At 41.9% G+C, this 23208-nt stretch overlaps 1 protein-coding gene across 2 annotated transcripts; it reads left to right on the top strand.

The window, feature by feature from the left end:
- Positions 1-22: 22 nt before the first annotated feature.
- LOC147196129 (zinc finger protein DPF3-like) lies at positions 23-22370 on the top strand. 2 transcript variants are annotated; one of them, XR_015102711.1, is made up of 11 exons: positions 23-102; positions 9718-9878; positions 10474-10581; positions 12796-12920; positions 13219-13314; positions 13409-13469; positions 14423-14464; positions 14562-14702; positions 15418-15531; positions 16452-17179; positions 19444-22370. XR_015102711.1 is itself a non-coding variant. In XM_086127920.1 (10 exons), the coding sequence occupies exons 1-10, from the start codon at positions 71-73 to the stop codon at positions 16619-16621; spliced, it is 1050 nt and encodes a 349-aa protein (XP_085984046.1). In that variant the 5' UTR covers positions 23-70; the 3' UTR covers positions 16622-18035. The 2 variants fall into 2 exon arrangements, 1 of the variants encoding a protein (XP_085984046.1); XM_086127920.1 differs by lacking the exon at positions 19444-22370 and having other exon boundaries at positions 16452-18035.
- Positions 22371-23208: the final 838 nt, after the last annotated feature.

Genomic DNA, 23208 nt, shown 5'->3' with positions numbered 1-23208 from the left:
CCGATAGGTCAGTTTCGATAGGTTTCCCTCAGAACTGCAAGACGCCGATATTGCATTACATTGTAGCAAAATGGCGGCTGTCATTCAGAATCCACTAAAAGCGTAAGTAATTGAGACGTTTTGGGTTAAACTGTGATTAATTAATTTGTTCCCAACTCGTGTGGTACAGCTAGCCGTTCGTGCATGCTAACCCTGGTCGCGAGTGTTCGGCCGCTACGGCTGTCTAATTTCATGTTGGTGTACTTCTTGCAAGGCAAAGTAGCCTCGATATAGTTTTTATTTTCACAAAGATTCCAACGTGTCGACTGCAAACGTGACATTGCCTTGGCACAAAAGCAGCTTCTTCGGAGAATGTCGCCTTCCTCAGCTATGTAATTTTAATTTAACCCAAGCAAAGTCTCGACACGGTGACTCTCCGTTGCTTTCGAACGAATTGAGAGGCGATTACAAAAAAACTCGGTTGCTTTTTGTCAAGCGACGCGGCGGAATATCAAGTGACATTCCAAGAGTGCTTTCTACTTTTGCAATTTGTCGACATGTCAACTTTGGTTTGTCGGAGCGCAGACGTGGTCAGGAGGAGGAGGCGGAGGCGGCATTTTGTGTTTGCATGCTCGTTGGCCAAATCGACCAAAGTGCCAGCACAGACAGACACTGGGGAGAAGACAAATTTCTGCCACAACATTCTGTGCAATTTTATCCATGTTCATTCCGTCAATGCTATAGTGCTCCACCTTATTTCTTTCGGTTATCCTTTGTTCACATGCATTGCCTCACTGGTGCACATCGGTCTTTTTCTTCTTTAACTATGATGATTTGCACACTGAGTCAGTTCATCCTCCTCCTCTACCTCCTCCTGTTCCTCCTCCTCCTGCTCGTGCAACTACAGCAACCGTGCTCCACTGTGCCTTTAAGTAGAGGAGTGCGAGAGATTAGCCTGGTCTGGTCCAGGATCCTGGGCCCATCTGTCAGAGAGATGCTCCAACAGGGAGGAAGTGTTGAGTACAAGCGGGAGAACCATCTGCTCCTCCAGAAAGAGGTGTCCCTCTGGCTCCATCCTTCCTTCCTTAGTTCGGAGCTTGGTGGACCTCACCACACCTTGCCCCGTCACCATTGTTGCCAGTGCGCATTTCCTTTTTGCCCAGCCCTTTTCAACTGTTCTTGTGATTGGATTGTTAATCAAATGCATGCGGCCCACACAACATATGGGGTGTGTGTTGTATTCTGCGGTTCACAACTACGGGGGAGACAAGCCCACGATTTAATTCAACATCTAATTTATGGTCTGTAATGTCTGTCGTCCTGTTCCACCCATGTAGGTGCTGTTCTATGGTCATTCTTAGCAGGACAACCCCCACCGGTATTCCCATCGAGCAGAAAATCTCACCTAAATCTGTTTAGTGGCCTGTGCATTTATTACTAGCTGTGCAATAAGCTCTATTTTGTTGGCAGCCAAACGGCTCAAAACAGCACTTGAGGTTAAGACCTGAACAAAACCCTATTAATACTTTCAATTTTCACATCACTTGTGTTTTTTCATGGCTAATCCTGCTGGTTTTAGAAGCACAAAATTCCCAGTATATGTTATCAGGTGTCAAGGCTGAATTATATATGAGGGCCACACTTAACAGAACAATTGCGAAAAAGTGTTACGAATAAAAAGTTGGATTTTATTCATGAAAAAAAGCCTGTCATAAAGAAAAAAAAAACTCGTAATATGTGTGTAAAGTAAAGCTCTTAACAAAATATGACGTTGCAGGAATGAATTTGTGGTTAAAAAAATCCCCAAAACAACTTGTGATGTGAGAATTAACTGTATTTTTCAGGTATAAAGTCGGTTTTATGAAGATGTTTTTCTTGAGAAAAGGCATAATAGTGTTATTACAAGAGTACTTTTTGTGAAAAAAAGATGAAAAAATATGTAATATTACGACAACATAATAAAGGTCATACAAATAGTTTGTTTTGAAAAAGGTAATTTTCATAATTGTCAGTCATCACATTAAGCTGCTTGTACCTATAGCGTTAATGAGACAAAAATTTGTTTTTGACATTCAACATTCTCCAGATGTTCTTGGATAATGCATACAATTTTCCTTGTATGTATTAAAAATATTGCAAGAATATTAGTATTTTCTCACAGATTTTCAATGTTATTCTAATATATTTCAACTAATATTCCATATAAAGTTGGTATTTTACCCTTCTACTGCCCGAAGACAGCTGCGATGGGCTCCAGCACGCCCACGACCCTCGTGTGAGGATAAGCGGTTCGGATAATGGATGGATGGATGGATTGATGATTATTCCAGGTCATACTTTGTTCCTATAAACTAAACATAATGAAGGGTTTTAATCCGCCATGACAGGATTCTGGTTTATGACTTCATTTCACACTTTAGTCTGATTTATAATTAATAGCACTTGACGCTAATTGGATATTGCTCCAGAGAACCGGCGTCACCCTTTTTTGTATTAAGACCATTCACTTTAGGGAAATAGTTTGAAATTGGGCTGGAGAGATGGTGGGGCACCCACAATGTAAGGTCTTTGTTGATCGGAGAGGACAATAATCACTGGAATCAGATTAATATGAGGCTTTGAATATGAATTGAATAAAGCTAAGCTCGTCTAGACATTTTTCATGGGCACATCTTCCGACTAGAGTGAAATCACAGTGGGAAGATCCTGCCCATATGCCACATTCCAACCAAGTGGTAAAACTCACGTTTGGTTCGCTTTTTGTATGATTTGTAGCAGTAAAGCCTCATCTGTTTTCTTCATGAGGTGTATCGACATTATGGCTGTCGGCTTTGTAAATTGTGACATCATCGTAGAGTGACACAATGTAACACAGAGGAACGTACTAGCCAATGGAGGATATCACACCATGTCTGTTCTTTCTTGGCTTGTTGTTTACTTCAGGAAGAAGAGAAGAAACAAATGACAATTCACCCAATGAATGTTTGAAACTATTTTGGTTTAACATTTCAGATGTAGAAAATGATCCCTTGTTTTGGCGCCCTGTAACTTTTGATGATGAAATTTGATACACTAATCAAAAGAACATTATAGCCATTGTGGGACTGTGCTCTAAGTGTGACAAACACACATTTGAATGAGATCCAAATAAAACGGCAATCTGTGTTCTGCATGCAAAAACCAAAAAAATAAAAAATAAATACAAGTCTGTGGCAGCCATGGTAGACAGATGAGTAAGAACACTATTGTGTCACCCGTTGGGATACAATTCACCAGCCACGAGCCAAGAGATCAGAAGAAAGAATGGTATCACTCATGTGGTGTTACGCCATTTGTATTGTCATTGATTGAATGTCGTTTAAGAAGGCATTTAAAGGTTTCATCAGAGCTGATCTTTTTATTGGAACTTGATTGTTTTGCTGAACTACTTTTACGGTACATACAAATACAAGGGGCCCTTGATTAATGACAGTCATTCAAGGTTATGAATGGTACTCGATGAGGTACTTTGCAAAGTGGATTAAAAACATGTTATTGCATACATATTGTGACACATAAATTATCCAAATGTCCACAAATCAATGTGGAAAGGATTCACTAGAAAATATTTGGAGGAGGATGTCATCAGATTGCAGGAGAAGAAACGCTTAGTTACTGCTATCGTTACCATGCAAACAAACAATCGAAGTCGCCTTGGTGGGATATATCATGGTTATCAACAACCATGCGTACAGTATGTCAACAATCATCTCGACTGCAGTTTATCGATCTCCACCCTCTACCCGTCACACCCGGGGTTGCAGCCGCACTGTGGTAGAGGTAACATAGTGGTGCAAAGTAGTAAGTGGTGCAAGTAGTACGGCTTAGTTCGTGTTTTTTTTTTTTAGAAAATTTGCATATCATACCAACGTGAAAGGAGCTGTACTGCCGGTTAGTAACATTGTTACTTTGAACGAGTCACGTCTGCTGTTGATTGGCACTGTCGTGTGGTGATCTGTGGTCTGATTTAATGCTGTTCAGTTTCCTGCAGTTGGTTGTTTTGGTGTGGTAGCTGCAGCTTCCTGCGAATGAGCTGTGCGCCTTCACAAAACCTTTAAACAAAGTAAGACTTGTCCTCCGGTTTGTGGGTTGTAGTTGTGTGTGTCTCGCTGAGGAGTCCCCACGACATACTAGAAATGCAAAGTGACATGCAAAATGAGCGTTGACACATTGTCACATTACAGGCTGTCATGGAGGCCGACCGCTGACAGGAACGTACTGATAGCGGCTGGGTACGCTGGCTATATGATTAGCTTTTGTTCAATTTCATGCACCCGCTAACTGTATGATGCGAAAGCTGTGTAGTACATGCCACAAGCGGAGCTGAAAGGCTCACTTAACCATACTGTGACTTTGTTTTGGCACTGGCAGGCTCATGGGAGTGTGACAAGAAGAGATTGGGTTGGACCAAACCACTTCATTTGGTGGAAAAGTTCAAAAGGAGTGCCAGTTAGCTTATTGTGAACGCCACCATTCACCACTCATATGTTACATTTGTGGCAAGTTTGTGTTGTGTAGTTTGCCTGTGTTCAAAGTCGATGACAAATGTTGCAAACTATTCTTTACTAGAAATTCCGTATTTTCAGGACCATGCGATGCACATTAAAAGGCGGAGTGTGAGTTACGGGTGCTCTTTCTATATTTAACAAACATTGGTGCATTACGTTATTGGACGGTGGCATGATAAAACATACGCTATCTTAAAAAATATATAGCATGCATACACACTCGCATATGTTTTGAAAAAGGCAGCGAGAGCAAAACTAAGTTCGGTTGTAACTTTTTGACGTGGTTCACAATGTACTTTTTTTATTTTCTAAATCAATCGCGTAAGATAGGAATGTGCGGATTGGTTGAGAAAATGGTAATGGAAGCCAAACGAGGCCGGCAGAGCAGCAAAATAAAGGATTAAAATCTCCAAGAAAGTGTTTTACTTAATCTAACGCAGAACATTACACTTTCTACTGCAGTAGGAGCAGAAGATGGCCAGCTTTTCCTTGCAATCCGCTGGATGTTCCTTCACCATGGTCATCCTTGTCTGGATGGACCAATGGCGCCATTTCATAAAACAAAAGCACCAAGCACCATGGATTAGTTGATCTTGAATTCGCTTGCGGCTGCTCAATTCCCATGATCCTCTGTGTAACTGACAGCTTGCAGTTTAAACTGTGTATCGTAAGCCTCTCTCTTCGTATGTGCCATTTTCGGGATGTTGTTTTGCACAATGCACGTAACGGCCCTATTTACACATACTGGTGGCGTGCCTTTAGCGTCGTATTTCACGCTCACCCTTCCCACATTAATGTCCGCACGCTGTCCTCAGTTACGTCCGCCTTTCCTCTAGATAAGCAACGTGTCGGCGCAATGTCAGTCAGTCAAGCGGATCAGTGATCCAAGTCACACCAGCAGCATTCACCGATTTTGGCAATCGTTACATACACAAGGCATCATTAGGGATCCCGTCCATTTTGGAGAAAATTTAAGACTTTCATGTGCATCTTATGGTCGTGAAAATAGGGTATTTCCATTCCAGTGGCTACAGCCCAAAATATTGCGATTACTTTGCCCGATGACTTTGCCCTGTTGTTCAAGTGAGGAGACAGAGCAGAATAATTTACATTTTGGAAAGTAGTGTGTTTGCTGATTTCCAAGAGACAATCCAGTGTAAACCCTTGAGGGTGTCATTCTCACCTGAAGAGGGTGGCTTAAAATTAGAAACATTTTCCCATGTCAGGTTTTGATCAAAAATGTCACCTCACTACGTTCAAAAGAGTCGGACTTTAGATTTTCAATTTTCATTGGAAAAAAAAAATCCCTTAAATGCTCAGTGAATTTTCATTTGACTACATTTTTTAATTACAATTAAAAATGTAGACGTGTTAAGTTTGTTCATAGCTGTGTTGTGTACCATCCTGAAATTTAGGTCAGAGGTCTGGTTGGACGTGAGAAATGTTGACTTTTGCTCAATAAGAATGTTGTCAATCGTGTAGAATTTGATTAGTCTACTAGGTTGTGTTGTCTATGCCTTGAGGGGCTGGCGGTGTCATGGAGCTCACTACTTGACAGTAAACAGGAAAGTCAGTCAAGCCCACTTGTGCTGCTATGGCTTGCTGAACAAAATTACTGTAAATGCAATGGACAGTACATATTTTGCAGGAGTTGCAGATTCAGGATTAGACATGCTAGTTTGAGTCGGAATTGCTTGCCAACTTGCTATGTGAGGCGATTACAATTCAGAGATCGACTGTGCGATTCGGGTGTGTCAAAGTCCCTGGCAAGCATTGTTCCGCTACATTTATTGGTGATGCTTTGCTGACATCATTCCAGCTCAATTATGTCGCCAACTCCAAGCAACCGGTTCATCATAATAACAAAAGCCTCGCTCACAACTGATGAGGCGGGGTGAGCAGTGGCTCACTTGCATGAGACAAACGCCCCCTCAAAACAGTCTTTCGGCATGGTCAAAACAAAGTGTAAGGTGTATTGTAAATCTGGATCCATAGGCTATTTTGAGAAAAGCCTGTCACAGAAATATTGTAGTATTTAGACTGAGCAACTGTGATGTCATTTTGAGTTGACAGAAAGTGGAAAAATGGCCACCCTCTGAGATGGGCGAAAGTTGCTGCTGAACTCATATTCCACAAAAACAATATTCAATCATTTTTAGACGAGTGGACACTCAGAACATACTGTACAGAAAAATTTGGGATCAACTTCCACTTTGAGATTCATACCAGTGGTACTTTGGGATTGTCTTTACATGAAACCGATTTGTTGTGCAAAAAGAGTTTGGAGGATCGCTGGACTGTGCTGGAAAAAGTCATGTCAGTGATTTAATCCATTTCGGTTCGGCTTTCATGACGTTAGTTGACTACACAAAATCTTTGGCTGTTCAAGCCTTACTCCCCAGCCAAAACCAGTATTTTGCTTATGTTAGTGAGTAAAAGTGAAGCAGCGACAGTAGAACTTTATAGCCCCTCTCTACCACCTTACAAGGGTTAGAAGACTCTCCTACCTTGCGGCTGGGGGGGGACTCTTTCCCTGAGTAGTCTGCACCAACCCAAATACTTTTAACCACATATTTGTTCTCTCAACTTGACCCCCCGCCTACAGTGAAAGGCAGTCGCTGAGCCTGATTAGTATCCGGCGTTCAACTTGAGTGGTCTCAAGAGCTGCTTCCATGTGGCATGCCTTTCGAGTGCGCCTTCAAAGCTGAGCCCACTTGAGGGACCATTTACAGCCGGTCTGTGCTTTTGTAAGCTGATATGTCATGTCGCGTTCCATCACTGATGTGTGCTGATGTCGAGGAATGGCAGGGAAGGACACAGCCCGGAGTTTGATGTGCATTTGGAGATAAGTGTCACATTTAGGGATGCACGTTTGAGGTTCCATGATCGACTGTGTCAAATTAACAATTTATTATTTTTTAATATTCTTTTAAAAGGTTGGGAGAATTTCTGCACACAAATCCAATTTGGTCCCAGCTAGTATATATGCATGTTCTTTATTATTTTGAAGCTTTTTAATCATTATTTAATGGGGAATTGGACGGTATACTTACTCACTCATGTGTTCAGATATGGGAAAGGAGAGCAACAGTTACCAACAGCTGAAAATACCCTTTTCAGCTGTTTATTGAATATTTGGAGAGCAGTAAAAAGCATGAGCACATTCCTCCGAAAGATTCTCTCTGCCACGGCTCCTTCCCAAGTACTCGTTCTCAAAGGGCCTGCTTCTTAAAGGCACATATCTGACACAAAAGGTGACCGTGCATTTGGATTCCTAGCCCCAACTCCGTCGAGCCATCTTGCTCAATCTTTTGGAGCTGCCAAACCTTTCTCCTGCTTGACAGCACCGAAACAGCACCTGAAAACTCACCGATGTTGTCAAACCATTCCACAGACCTCTCTTTTGTTCCCATTTTCTGTGCTATTCTTTTTCTAGTTAATTTCTCTTGGTGTCATATTGGCGCCCTTGTTTACATATTTGTCTATTTTACGCCCGTCTCAATTTTACATATGGATGTATTTCTGAAGTGCTTTCTAACTGCCTGTTTTAAATGTGCCATATAAATAAAACCTAACATACTTAATTACAGAAACAATGTGTACAATCTTTTCTATACACTTGCATTTTTTTACGTGTGGGTGTGTTCAAATATGTTTAGAAAGTGTGTTGTCGTGAGTTTAGGTGTTTTTCGATGAGTTGGAGTTTTCATACCTCTATGTACAGCAGATGTCAATCTATTACAATTGGGTCTGTAACGTATATTATCAATATGTCATTTTTTTGACCTGGAACAACTCTCATGCATAGACACACCGATTATTGTCGAAAATAAGACAATACTCTCAGTACTCGCGGAGTCGTACCCATCCACCGTATATCTTACCCTCCTAAATGTTATCATGGATGATTTAGAACATCCATTTATAAATCACATTATTTAAGATAATAAACAAAGGCATATGCCTAATCATTTGGAACACAGTCCGGATTGGGAGGTCTGACTGTAAGTGATCAAATCGTATTTATTTTTTTGCCTCTTGTCGTCTTGGAATCTAGTGTACCTGTGACTCTCGCCGCTTGTTAGCCATGGCCTCACACGCTGTGGCTTTGTCCGAGCCACAGTGTGGAAGGCTTTGTGCGGACAGCATTCCTGACGCGACTGTTCATCTGCTACGCATTGTCTTGTCAGGAGCTAGGGCTGGAGGCGGAGAAAGCGGGTGAGAGCAGGACAAGCAAGCCTCTCGCCTCCCCAGGTCCACTTAACGATTCCAGACTCGACTCGCAGCCGTCAGCTCATTAGTCTGCCTTCAATATGTCTGTCTTCCTACTGTCGTAATCGAAAACATGTGGAAGAATCTTATTATGCCACGCCGATGTGGAGATGCCATGTTGCAACTAACAACGACCTGGAGTCATGGTTTGGCCTCCCCCGGTAGACAACAGATGATAGAAATCGAACACGTCGTACTTATTCACGAGCCCCAGCATTTACCCTCCATTTTTGACAGTTAAATTAGAACCTGCCCTTGTGCGCACCACTCGGCCGGGATTAATTAAGTAGGCTAATTACCATAGCAGGCATGTGGCAGAGATTGAGGGTTTGACTGTGAAATATCCTTCGCCATCCCACTCTGAATATTAACACTGAAACGCTGAGGGACAGCCAAAGTCTCAGTGGTGCTCAGGAAAGTGGAACTAAGTCCGAGAGTCTTAAATGCTCTCTCGTCACCGGAGACACTTAATATGGGCCAGGCGGGAAACGAGCCTGGCAAAGAATCTCTCAACATTTTCATCAGTTGTTCAAGTAAAATAATCAGTCATTTTTTTATGCTAGTCATTAGCAATTATTCTTTTGGCTTTTTGTTTTTAATCGAAATATTTATCTTAACTCATTCAGTACCAGCCAATTCTAGACCAAGTCAGAAAAGACGTTTAAAAACGTCTTTGGGAGTGAAGGAGTTAAATGAACAAAATTAACTTTCCCCCCCCCCCCCCCCCCAGAAAACTTAAGCTCAACTTTTGTGTTGGCCCCACATTATTTATATTGATTTGCTTTGCTCCTTTTGCCTAACGGATGCGTGTTATATCAGCCAGTGTGACTTTAGGTTAGTTAAATAATTAAATCCACTATATATAAAATAAGGGAAATTCCTTTCTTGTGGCTAACCTTATGGGGCAACCACTTTTCAGATTGGGTGACCAGTTCTACAAGGACGCCATTGAGCAGTGCCGCAGCTACAATGCCCGCCTGTGTGCCGAACGCAGCGTGCGCCTGCCATTCCTGGACTCACAAACTCGTGTGGCCCAGAACAACTGCTACATCTGGATGGAACGTCATCACCGCAGCCCAGGTGGACACACACACAGGCACACAGACTACAATTTAACAATTACCGAAACTACAATTCTTTATGAGGTCATCATTATTCATAACATGCATAGTCATTAGAGCTGGGTGATATGATGATATATATTGCAAAGACAATGCATAGCAATGCATCACGTTATCGTCATTTGTCATCTGTAACAAGCTGGAATACCTCAAATAAGTTTGATTTGATGGGCAAAAGCTTTCACCTATCAATCTTATGCTGCACCACTGCCACTGTGTGTGTGTGTGTGTTATATGTATGTAAATACATACAATCTGTGTGTGTATATATGTGTGTGTGTGTGTATATATATATATATATATATACAGTATGTGTATATACACGTGTGTGTGTGTATGTATATAGGTATATGTATGTATTTATGTATATGTGTGTATATATGTATGTAAATATATACAATATGTGTGTGTATGTGTATATGATGATTTAGGAGGACTGTATGTGTCTTTTCTGGTTAAAAAAGATCTGCCCCAAAACAAATGGATTCGCAGGTACTCTACTCTCTATTGTGCAAGTATTGAAACAGTCTCATTTGTGTTCACTGGTTAAGCAGGGGTGGCGGCCGGGCAGATGTACACGTATCCGGCTCGTTGCTGGCGAAAGAAGCGAAGGCTCCACACCGCCACCGACCCCAGCCTGGGCATCTTTGGTCTCAAGCTCGGTAAGTTTATCGCCCGCCGAGATTCACCACCTCTCTCTCTTCTAGGCTCTTTTCAGTGTTTATGTGGAATAATCTCACTAAAAGTAAAGTGTAGCTCTGCATTAGGGTGTAGAGCAAAAGAGGCTGCCAGTCATTTTTCCACCCAATGAGCCGTGGCCATGTTTACCCGGCTGTTGAACTTGTTTTGTGAAGAGAACATTTAATTAGATTTCCCGCTGCTGAACGCTGGTCCACTGCAGCGTGTATTCAATAATAAATGGTCTGGAATAAAGTTAGGCCGTCTCCTGGCTGTCTCTTGAGACGTTACGTTGAGCCTGCGCCTCGATATTCTCTCACTATTTTGGTCAGTTTATTGTATGTAGGTGTGATTCTAATTGTGGATCGTTATTGTTTGTCTATGTGTGCCCTACGATTGGCTGGCAACCAGTTCAGGGTGTACCCCAAGACACCTGGGAAAGTCTCCAGCACGCCTAAAACCCTCATGAGGATAAACTATTGAGATAATGGATGGATGATTTTTAGCGCTTTTAACTACTTTTATCTCCTTGTCTCTTGCAAGCAGTTTCTTCACTCTTGTTTGTGCGGTCTGAGGCACGAACAAATATTTAATTGTAAACCCAATTCCAATGAAGTTGGGATATTGTGTAAAAAAAATAAATACAATGATTTGCAAATCATGTTCAATCTCCATATAATTGAATACACTACGAAGACAATATATTTAACGTTCAAACTGATAAACATTGTTTTTCACTTGAATCAGTTTCATGGCTGCAACATGTTCCCTAAAAGCTGTGACAGATGGCAAAAAGACTTAAATAGTTGAGGAATGCTCATCAAACACCTGTTTAGAAAGGCAATTTAAGTATTTTTTTCTTTCTCATGTATTTTTTAACTGGTGCGACTTAGCTTCCGATTAGCTTACAGTCTGAAAAATGCCGTTCCCTTCCAACGAAAGATTCCTCCGATGCTCCCCGACTTCTCTGCAAAGCCTCCTAGAAAAGCTCAACTTTCTTTGGTGTCCATCACAGACACTTATTGTGCCAGGTGCGTACTGACTCTGAATCCACAAAAGGTTGTGCCTTAACTGTACATCTACTTCAACCTGTATGGATTTCTTGAATCTTTCTCTGGAGCGAGCCCAAAACAATGCGCTTGTTCTCAGGTTGAGCTGAGATTTGTCCATTCTATGTTTTGGAAGTCAAACACAAACTGGAGAGAGAGCAACTCAACTAGGCCTTTGTTTCCCAACCACATCTCATTGTTCCCTTTTGTTTTCCACTGAGACAGCCACCCCTACCCACCTCCCCGCCTTCTACCAACAACTGTGCTGTGTCAGGGAGAGCCCAGCAGAGGCGACACACACACACATCGACTTACACGTCATTTAGGATGCTAAGCACGTTGTGCATCTGGCCAGAGGTGGATCAGCACAAGGGAGCCGCCAAAGTTGTGCTCTGGCTAGCAAGCTTACTGTCCTGCTGATGGTGTGGTAGTGTGACTTGTGCTGCATGCACAATCAGTTCCGTGCTGCAGGCGGCTGCCAGCTCTATTTTTAGCCCACCAGATCCCATGGGTGAGTAGCGAGGGAGGGGAGGTGGACCCGTCTCGTCGCGGAGAGTTGAAAGTCAGACACAATGGTGTGGGGCTGCAGTGGAGTTTTATGTCTGATTCTCACCTATGCAGCTTTCGGTTGCTTGTGGTGCAGGAGGCATGTTGGGTTGCATTGGGGATGGTTGGAGCAATGTAGCTGAAATACGTCCGCTTGTCCAACATCCATAAAGCATCTGCATCGCCATCACTGATGAAGAGACTTTTCAAATAAGATGCACAATGTGCGCCTCAGAGCTTTTAATTCATTCTCCACCTGCCTCCTCCGATACAGTTTTTCTTGGGAGGCAAGATCTGCATGACGTGCTCAGGTCCAAGTGATGCATCTCAAGGGTCCCCGAGTCAGCACAATATCGAGAGAGTGCAAAATTGCCTTTCCTTCTCTGAAGAAATTCCATAAGCTGCGCATGAAAATAGTGGCTGTGACATATTTGTGTTGTTAAGAAACGTACACAATAGCAAAGAGGTGCTGCAGCAAACTGCGACTTGCTTTTTTAAGTGGAGAGTGGCTGAAAGATAAGATAAACGGACACATACTGATTGAAAGATCACTTGCAGAGTTCAATGATTTCTTTTCTGTTTTGTTTTTGTTTTTTTGGGCAGACAACGGCCTCATGTCCAAGGACACATTGCCCACCCAGAGCACAACTCTCGAAGCTCTGCTAAGAGGCGAAGGTCTAGACAAGAGGAACTCCAGGAACGACGAAGAGAGTTTGCTGGAGATCCAGGTGCCTTCATTCAGACTAATCTGCTGTGAATGTGAAATGTGCTCAATCAGTGAGCGACCAGCAGTGGTTCACATCACCCATACGGTAACGACTCAGCACTATTATTAAAAATATGACCATCAAAGTGCCACAACCCATCTCTTCGTTTTCCTCCACAAAGCCCTATGTTATGCCATTTCCACAACTTGATACAGTCCAAGCTCAAAATTCTATCTTTAAATTCTTTTCGAAGCTTGAGCAGACCTCAACCAACTTGCCTGTTCAGACCGCATCTTCATGTGTATCGTTCTCATGTCAGAGAGTCCTCGAGGCAGACGCGGCAGAAGATGCTTTCAATGATGATGACGACTACGAGGTGGACACGCCCAAGAGGAGACACCGAGGCAAAGGAAGGGTAAGTGACTCAATTACAAGGTGACGCTTTCAATGTGTGCAGGCTACTGCTCGTATGTTCAAGATTAAGTGGATGGTCTCGTGTTTGTCTTTAGGGTCGGGGTTCAGGCCGGAGGAAGGCTGAAATGGATGATGACAAGCCATATGTCTGTGACAGTAAGTGAACATTAGAGCAGCATTACATCCTGTAATTTTGACCTTGCATGTGAGTGTCTGAATCCTCATATAGGGTTTTAACATCTGAACCATTTTTTATAGTGTGAAAGACCTCACACACGATGAGAGGGAAAAAAATTGCCTTATTGTGTGTTCTTACTGCCTTCATAGTGAGTAGTGTACTGTACTCGAAATGACCAACACAGAACACCTCACATGGAGGATGTCTGTTGTAATACCAAGACTGACCTGTGTGAGGCAACATGGTGCCCCAGGCAGCATTGGGCATCCATAATGTCGGAAAATAAGAGTACAAGAAACAAAAGAAGCTAGGCTAACTGTTTGTTTGCTAATCGGTGCATTGTCGTTTTCCTTCTCGTTTTTTATTGTGGTGTATAGCGACATAGAAATGTTAAACACTCAACACAACCAGTTTCTCCTCAATATGTGTCCAGCAACAGCGCAAGCGACAAATCAAATCTTGATTGGTTATCGTTCAATCAGTGGCTTGGTTGAGCTTAGTCTTAGCTTAATATTTTGGATTGTCGGGCCAACCTTTCCCCAACCCGATTGAGAAGCCAAAAAAAAACACTCTTTCCTCACGCTACAGGATTATTTTTTGGAGGCATTCAGGTTGTTGCTGACTTTAAAGGGGGGAAAATCAAGCTCAAAACTGGCCTGGTTATCAGCACTGATTTGTGATTAGCTTTAGTGATTGAGCAACCTTTCAAAAAACTTGTCCAATAAAGCTTACAGTAGGTATGTAGGAGTCCTCATTGTTGAATGATATCTACTGTGATTTTCACAGGGTGAAATGCAATTCTTGTCGCAGGCTCAACTATCCTTTGCATGCAAGTGGATAGTGGAGCTCGGGGTTTATTCATGTTATGCTTGTGACGACAGTAAATGGACAACACTTGCTAAGGCTGATTTTGTCATCGTTTCTTTTCTAGACAGATACAAACAAAGGAATAATTCCAAATCATCAACCTCAGGTAAACCGACTTAGTTTATCAATTGCTGTGTATTTGCATTATAATGTGTTTAGATTGAAGGGTTGACATGACTCATTGCTGTGCGTGTGTGTGACAGTCTATGCGAAGCGCTATAGAAGCCGTACAGGACTAAGCTACCACTATACCAATTCCCATCTTACTGAGGAGGACAGAGCCGAGGAGAGGAGCGCTGTCTCATCAAGGTCTCCTTATGTACAGCCCACTGACAGACACAAACGTAAGAACTGCTGTCGCTAACTCGCTTTGCCTTTCAGTGCTGAAAGTGTGCAGTGAGTCTTTTTCAGAAAAAGGTTGAATGTGTTCATCTTTATTCTGGTGCCGCTTCATTGACGTGTCTTCTGGCGTTCCACAGGGGAGCAATATGACCAATTTTATTGACTGTCTGCTAATGACCTACCAGCTCCTAGATGCAACTCCAACAATTCAAATACCTGCAGATAGCATTTCATGTTTTATTTTCGACACAGTAATTGTCAGTGCAAATTTCCCCAGCTAAACCAAAAAGTAATTAGATGAGTGGTTGGCATGTCTGTTACTCAGTACTGAGGTTAAATGAATTAGCTGAGAAAAAAAAAGAAAAAAAAACATTTTTGTCAACAAAATAAAAACCAAACTGCGTTTTTAAAAAAAGAAAGAAAAAGAATATCTGAGAGAGGCTCCAGCACCCCTGCAACCCCCGTGAAGATGAGATCAATCTCAGTCTTGTGTTGGATAGATACAATTCAATATTTTATGTTATTTTTGGTGGTAAACTATGGGTTTTTTCACGTTTTTAATCAATACAACTGAAATGTTGACGATGTGATGTGGCAATAAGCAAATTTGTGGAAAATTCGTGTTGATTGAGCAAACGTTGCATGTCATTGAGACATTTTTGCTGAAGTTTCTTTTTCTTTTTTTTCTTTTTTTTTTAATATAAACGTTTCTCTCAGGTCCAAAGGCTCCGAGCGGGGCCAGAATTCCCAACCGATACTGTGAGAAATGTCAGAATGCCAACAAGAAGCTTATGAAATCTGGCTCCCCCTGCACAACCTGCCAATGCACACGTGAGTTGGAGCATTTACTGCTCTGTTTATTGTCAGGATTTTCCCTCTTGGGTCACCCACCACCTTCTGTGATGTCATCTCACCCGAAAAAAAATAAACACGCTACAAAAAGGAAAACAGGTAATGCTTTTGATGCTCACATAGCTGAAGTCCCACAAGATTTGACAGTCTCATCTGCACTTGAAATTGTACCACTCTTGCACGTTGTACTCTCGAGGTCCCACTGTGGATACAAGGAGACATATTATGTAAAATGTACGTTAAGTGCTTATATATAGAAATTTTCGTGTCTCTCGAGTGTCTGCCCAACCATCAAGTGTGTAATTAAACAACCAAGCACTATCGAGTCTATGAATATTGGGAGGAGGAGACAATTCTTGTCGTTTTTGGCTCGAAACAACACCCCAATGCAGTTGAACTGAAACAAACAAGATGTGCTTTCACTGCAGACTTTCAGCTTTAGTTTGAGGGTTTAGCCATCCAAATCAGGTAAGCGGTGTCGAAATGTGACAAAAACAAAAATGGCAGGGATATATTCGTAAGTATTGTTGCAAATTTTATCCACGCATATTCAACCAAATATTTCAGGAGGCCAATGACACGACGCATACTGTGAAAGCTACCAAAGGATTTTTTTTTTAAATAAAAACATCTTTCAGATTCCGAAAAGAAGAAAATGGAAGGAATGTAAGTTATTTATTCTTTCTGTGCAGCCCGGCACCAGATGGCCTGCGGACCGGTACCGGTCGTTATAGACCAAATTGATTTACACATTGCGTATCCAACTTTCAATTGCTCCAAGAGTCTCCTGGAAAGCGCTAGTCCTAGTTTGGAGTAATTCTTGGCAGAGGAAGGGCACGACCGCTTCCCTTTGTCTTTCCGTCGGACTCATTTTGCTCCTCTTTTGTCCCGTGAGCCAGCTGACGGCGGCGAGGAGAAGGAGGACGGTGGCGGTGGCAACACGGGCGGTGCCGAGGAGTTGTTTGCCACCACATCGGAGAGCGATGCCTCCACCTTTCACGGCTTTGAGGATGACGACCTGGAAGAGCCCGCCGCCAACAGCAATGGATTATCCAGCCGACACAGATAGACACACTCATTTTCCATCTACAAAAAAAGAAAAAGAAAAAAACATCTGGATTCATCTCTGGCAAAAATCTGCTGCTGCTTTTTTTTTTCCACCCCTCCCCAACTTTTTGTTTGCAGAAAGCACAACGTGATCACTTCGGGACAAAAGAAAAAGAATATATAAGTTTTATTTTATCTACTGGACTTTTAATTTATGAAATTTTATTTATAAACATCTATAAATTAAGTCAACTAATGACTTTCAACCCCCTCCCCCACCCCTCTATGGAGCAGAAGGAGCATACTATTGTGTGGAAGAAAAAAAAAACACTGGAACTCACAAAAATTTGAACAAAAGTAACTTTTTAACATTTGGAGGCTGTTTTGAATGTCTTTGAAGAGCCATGACGTCTTTCTGAAGGATCTCGCTATGACTTTGTTGTGCTCCGTAACTGGATGATATTTTTTATTCAAACGTGAAGGAACCAGTGAACGGGCTGCCGCAAGCCAATGGCGATGTTTGGACATGAAGGAGTCTATTTATTTTCTTGATAGACGCAAGCCGCGTAGTGAATGAAAGGTAAGCAGATGTGATGAAAATTATTAGCCCGTGAACACTGTTGCTCATACTGCAGATGTTTTTGTTCCCTCCACCCCCTCCCATTTCTTTTCCCACTTAACTTTTTCACCAAGGGATACAGACAATTCAGTTTAGCTTGTCACAAAACACATGACATTGGTTTGTGTGTGGATCAATTCAAACTAGAATTTCACGGTGAAGTTGTAATTTCACGACACAAAAGCAGTTGCGGTGTCGGAACAAGAAAACAAGTCGGAGAAATTCTTTTCCAGAATTAAGTCCTCGTTTCAGAAAAGAAACGTGTATATTAATAAGAATTCACACACAGGATAGACCAGTGGTGGGCAAACTACGGCCCGCGGGCCGAATCCGGCCCGTTGGTCTTTTTAATCCGGCCCACCAAAGATTGGTCCACGATTAAGGTTCGATGTGAATGATTGCATTCATTTCAATTGGACTTGTAATGAGAGACATTTCACCGCCAGGTGGCGCATTGACTTGAAGTTGCAGAACACGGGGGGGCGGGGCAATCTTTTCGACCACCTAGTACCTCTGTATCGCTCTACTTCTACTGGTCTGATCACAACCCATCTGCAGCGATGCACAGGCTAAAATAGGTCATCAACAACAATTTTGTCATTTAAAAAAAAAGTATATTAATACCGTACTTTCATGATTTTGTTCTGTTGATGTTTGATATGGACTGTCAACAAATGCAGTTTTTTTTTAATGTAACATAGCTCGTGCTGACCTGGCCCTTCTGTCAAATTTTAAAAGTCAATGCGGCCCCCGAGCCAAAAAGTTTGCCCACCCCTGGGATAGACTTACTAATGATAATAAAAAAAAATTCTTGTAACACTGACTATTTTCCTTCCAATATTACAACTTTATTCTTGGAATGCTGACTTTTTTTCATAAAAATACAGCTATTCTTGTAATACTGTGAATTGTTTATCCTAACATTCTTTACTTATAATCGCTGGACTTGTGTAAGTCCTGAAATCCGAACCTTAATTTTCATACATTATCATTTTTATTTTTTAATAAACCACCTTTTTGTCTTCTTATCACCTGGGTGTGGGGTAGCAGTTGTATTATTGCTATTACAACTTTTTCTCTTGTGATCGGTTCTTTTTCCAGAACAGACTGTTTTTTCTTTTAATATGACTTTTTTTTTCAATCCCAGTTATAATATAATGCCCTTTATATTGCAATAAAATAACAATTGCGGTCATTCCAATTTTTTCTTTTGGGGAAAAAAAACACTTCTCAAAATGTTGCATTTTTTTCCCTTACAGCTTTATTCTTGCAAAATTAGGACTCTTATATTCTTGACAAATATGAGGCAACATGCTCACCAAGTGGTTTGCACATCAGCGTCACAGTTCGCAGGTTGTGACTATTATAGCCTTCCTATGTGGAGTTCCATGGTGGTGTGGATTTTGTTTGTTTGATAGTTACCAGATAAGTGGTAGATAAGACAGTTGGACGAAAATATAAGTCCAGATTTTCTTTCATTCGTTCATTTTTCACTCTGCTTGTTGAAGAAAATTTTGAATAGCCAAACCTCACGTATGCATGTAGGCATGCGGAAAAGGATGTTCGAGCGAAGGAATGCATCTCTCCAACAACGACTTGCCATTTCTGTATTTATTTTGTTAGGGCGGTCCACAATGGGATGTGGACCGTGACCCTGTTTTGGAGCTACTGCAGCCTCTTTGTAGTTCTGTAGTCATATTTATTCAATTTTTTTTTTCTTGGAATTATTACTATTCTCACTGTTCTGAGGACATTTCTGGTCATATTTAGACTTTCAAGAAAAATGTAATAATTTTAAAAAGACAAACAACTCTAACTTTTCCACATAACAATTTTAATTTATACCAATGAATGTTCTTGAAAAATAAACCTAATTCTCCTCACATTGCAACTTTTTTGTTTCATAATACATAATTGGAACGTTCTCTTTTTGTGCTCAAGCTAAATCCCTGTGTAAAAATACTCCCTTGGTGCCACAATGTGGCCAAGGAACCATATTCATGTATGCGCAGGAGCTTCAGTTTGTCAGGCCATAGCTGTATCTAACAGGAAAAAGGGTGTTGCTGCCATCTTGTGGCTTCCATGTGCAATTACAACACCTTTGGGGTGTATATCAAGTACTCTTGGCTTATTTTTTTTATTTAGATTTTTTCACGATTGCTGCTATTCAATGGATTCAAGGATATTGTGATGTGTGTGTCTAACTTGACTTTCCTGTGTTGTAGGAGCACTTCTCTCAGAAGAACAGACATAGTAAACACAAGGATTTAACAAGACTTCCTGATTATGGGCCTAAATGTGTGCAACGAGGAGCAGATGGTCCAACGTATGACTTCCAGGATGTTCCCGTGACCATGAGGAGCGCCCATCTCTTCACTCGAAAAAAAAAACAGGACCAACCACCACTTGGGTCAATTTGACCCAACTTTTTTGGTTACTCATTTATCCCCAAAACTTTACTCAAAAGAGTCGCATTGCTCATCCCAATTTTGAGAATTGTTTTGCACAAATCAACCCAGTTTTTGGGTTGGAACTGTGTAGTGAGACTGGTCTTAACTTAAGGTCAACCTGGGGCTGACACTGGGATCTCATTCATTCGAAAAACATCCATCCATCCATTTTCTGATCACAAGGGTCGCGGAGCGTGCTGGAGCCTATCCCACCTAGGAACAATTTTGAGTGTTCAATCAGCCTGTCATGCATGTTTTTGGAATGTGTGACAAACCAGAGTACCCAAAGAAAACCCACGCAGACAGGGGAGAACATGAAAACTCCACACAGGGAGGTCGGAGCTGAAATCTAACCCAGTGCCTTTGCACTGTGAGGTCGACACGCTAACCACTGGACCACCAGGCCACTTCTAACAACAGTTGGCTTGAATATAGCTCAAATTGGGTCAAAAAGGGACCAACCCAACTTCTGGGGTTGTTAATTTAACCCCAGATGTTGAGGTTTTGTGGGTTATTGATTTAACCCAACATTTTGGGTTCAAAATATAGTGTAACCCAAAAACTTTGGTCGGCTTCTTTTTGACCATATTTTTCAGCCAAATGTTTTTAGAGCACTCCTCTGTGCCAAGGAGCTTGTTGAATTTATTCTTCTCATGTCATGCAAAAACGTGGTTGTTTTGTGCTAAACAAGTGTTGTGTGTGGTTATTGATTTGACTGAACTTTGTGGATTAAACAAACAACCCACAAAGTTGGGTCAGATTGATCCAATTGGCATCGGTCACTTTTTGACCCATAATTGGGTTACTTTTGATTTTAGAGTGGGGGATGAGCGGTGCAGTCGGACTTTGGGTCAGAGCTAGTTTCACTGAGAACTACAGCAAGACTAACGAGAAGGCCTTTGGGCTAGTCGGGCCTGGTCACCACCCGCCCCTCTTTCCCCTCCCCAATGCCATGCTTGTGCTCCGTGTGATCCGATGTGACACGAAGACGTCACTTCCCCTCACTGTACCAGCCTGCCGTTCTCCACTGCAAACTCGCTCTGACAGCCATAGCCCCCTTCCCCCACACCGCCTCCCTTCTACATGATTGGACCAGTGAATACCCCCCCCCCCCCTAGCCGTAGAGTCGGTGCTCAACTCCATCACTAGTACAGTACAAGCTGACCTCTGAACCTTTTCGCTCATCACTTGACTTGAATCGTCACGCCTCCTCGCTCTGCTTGCGCGTTTTCTTTTTAGGATTTTTGCAGGAGCGGTCGCGGGATACCTCTGGCCGCCAAACTACTCAGGCATCCTTTACTAACGCTCCGCTGTTGATTGTGCAGCCTCTGCCGTCGTAGGCCAAAGTCATGTGATTGTATTGAGCTGGCGTGGAGGGACAAATAAACGCCCCACACGGGTGCCGTGATGATTGAGCGCATCGTAGCAGGAGCGCGGCTGAAACGCTGCAATAATTCAGTTGCTTGCGTGTGCGTGTTTGCGTGCGTGCTTGGGAAGAAGGCCGAATTGAAGATCATTCCTTTGATTGGATGGTGTTAATTGGGTGGAGAATGTCTCTTATTTATTTTAAAAAGAACTGTAATCATGTTATATGATGGAGTCTGTTATAATTTTACCACCAACCCCCCGCAACGAAAAGAATACAGTTTTATTTTTGTAAGTACAAACTTTCATTTGTAACATGACTTTATCTCACATGACTTTTTCATAGTTTTACTTTTTTCTTGGAATAAACTATCCTCAAAGAAGATGACCTTATTTTGGCAATGTAAAAACTCTTCCTTGAATATCACTTTATTCCAATAACATTTCTGGTGTTGCAAAATGGCTCCTAAAAAGAGGTTTTTTCTTTTTATTCCCCCCCCCCCAAAAAAAAATTCATGACTTTTCCGCTCCCCAAAAACTCTTGATTCTCTTAACTATGCATTTTTTAATATAACGGAACATAATAATCTGATGTGATTTCACTGCCTTTTTACGTGACAATTAAGACACATGCAGTCTATCCCAGCCATCCCTCAGGTAGTTGGCGGGGGTGCACCCTGAACTGGTTGCCAGCCAATCGCAGGGCACACAGCTCTACACTACACTCAGTACAACCATCCACGCTCACACTCACACCAAGGAACAATTTAGAGTGTTCCATTAACCTGCCATGCATATTTTTGGAATGTGGGAGGAAACCGGAGTACCCAAAGAAAACCCACTCAGGCACGGGGAGAACCACGTTCAAAGCATCACCCCCCTCCCCCACCCCCGAGGAACGCTCCTCACAGTTGACCCCCCCCCACCTCCATGTGTGATTATTTACAAAGCCCACATATCATGCACAACCTGCCTTGACGTCACCTGCTGAAAACAAAAGACGCTCAAGTGAGGTGAAAGCCCTCAGCATCAACTCCTGAACGCAAGTCATCCTTACGTCAATCAAGACAGCGATAGGAACCCCCCCCCCCCCCCCCGCCACGCCCCATGCACAACCAATGCTCCCTGGTGCTGTGTGAAGGGCAGTGATGGAAGTGTGTGTGTTTATGTGATTATATCGAGAATGGAGCCAAGAGGAGATGAAACAGACAACAACGAGTGCTTGCTTCATCTTCCGCTGTAAATAAATACATGTCAAATACGGCACAGTGGAGTTCTGAAACTATTTTTATTCTGGTAAAATAAAAATGGCAACATTGTGTCTTTTTATTACTGAATTATCCCGTTTTCTTGAAAGAATTAGACAGGATGTACTTTTGGTGTCTAAACTGGCCCAAAAAAATCGTTTCGTGTTTTAGAACGCAAAACAATAACTTCCGATGTAATGGTTCTAATTCTTACACAATTGAGATGGTTTCTCACAAAAAACAAAACAGAAATCCGTTTGTATAATATAATAAACAGAGATACAAAGATAATGTTCAGTTTTACATTGTGCTGACTCTACGGTCTGTGTTGTAAACAAATCGACCTTTTCCACAACTGACAAACATATCTCACAACACATCAATAATCATGTGCAAAGGCGTACATCATAATGCGAACCTACAGCGGTTGCTTTCTTTTTGCCTTAAATGGAAGGTGGAAGCGGACTGTGGCATTAATTTCGAGTAGCTTCAGCAAAGAGTAGGCTGTCGCTTACTATTTTCTACTCTTAAAAATGTAGTATGATACACAAAACTGCGCTGCTATCTAGTGGTCGAATGTTGAATTATATCAAAATAATTTTTAACATGGAAAAAAAGTTAAATAAATAAAGATTCCGGAAATTAACGGACAAAAAAATCCAAGTATTTTAATCTTCAAATCTTCTAACCCTAAACCCTTCCCTACTTGCAAACCCTAAATCCTAACCCTACATGTAAATCCTAAAGCCAACCCATACTTGCAACCCCTACCTCCACTTGCAAAACCTTAACCCTAGCAGCAACCTCGGATTAAATAACGTAATTAAAATGAATTATAAATCACACCGGCCATTCAACCCTGGGCAAATATTAATCAGAAAAAGGATCAAGAGGCTCATTCATCATGCTCAATATGCACTTGTGTTTT

Source organism: Hippocampus guttulatus, chromosome 13, assembly GCF_054856545.1.
Source record: "Hippocampus guttulatus isolate MCC_2025c chromosome 13, RoL_Hgut_1.0, whole genome shotgun sequence".
NCBI lineage: Eukaryota > Metazoa > Chordata > Actinopteri > Syngnathiformes > Syngnathidae > Hippocampus > Hippocampus guttulatus.
Note: the sequence above shows the minus strand (reverse complement) of the source record. Positions and strands in the feature narration are given on the sequence as shown.

Bases quoted from the DNA above. Each gene is read 5' to 3' on its own strand.
- LOC147196129 (XM_086127920.1), top strand. From the start codon at position 71: ATGGCGGCTGTCATTCAGAATCCACTAAAAGC. The intron at 9,879-10,473 runs GTGGACACACAC...CTGGTTAAGCAG, and splicing joins ACGTCATCACCGCAGCCCAG to GGGTGGCGGCCGGGCAGATG. The intron at 15,532-16,451 runs GTGAGTTGGAGC...CCCGTGAGCCAG, and splicing joins CACAACCTGCCAATGCACAC to CTGACGGCGGCGAGGAGAAG.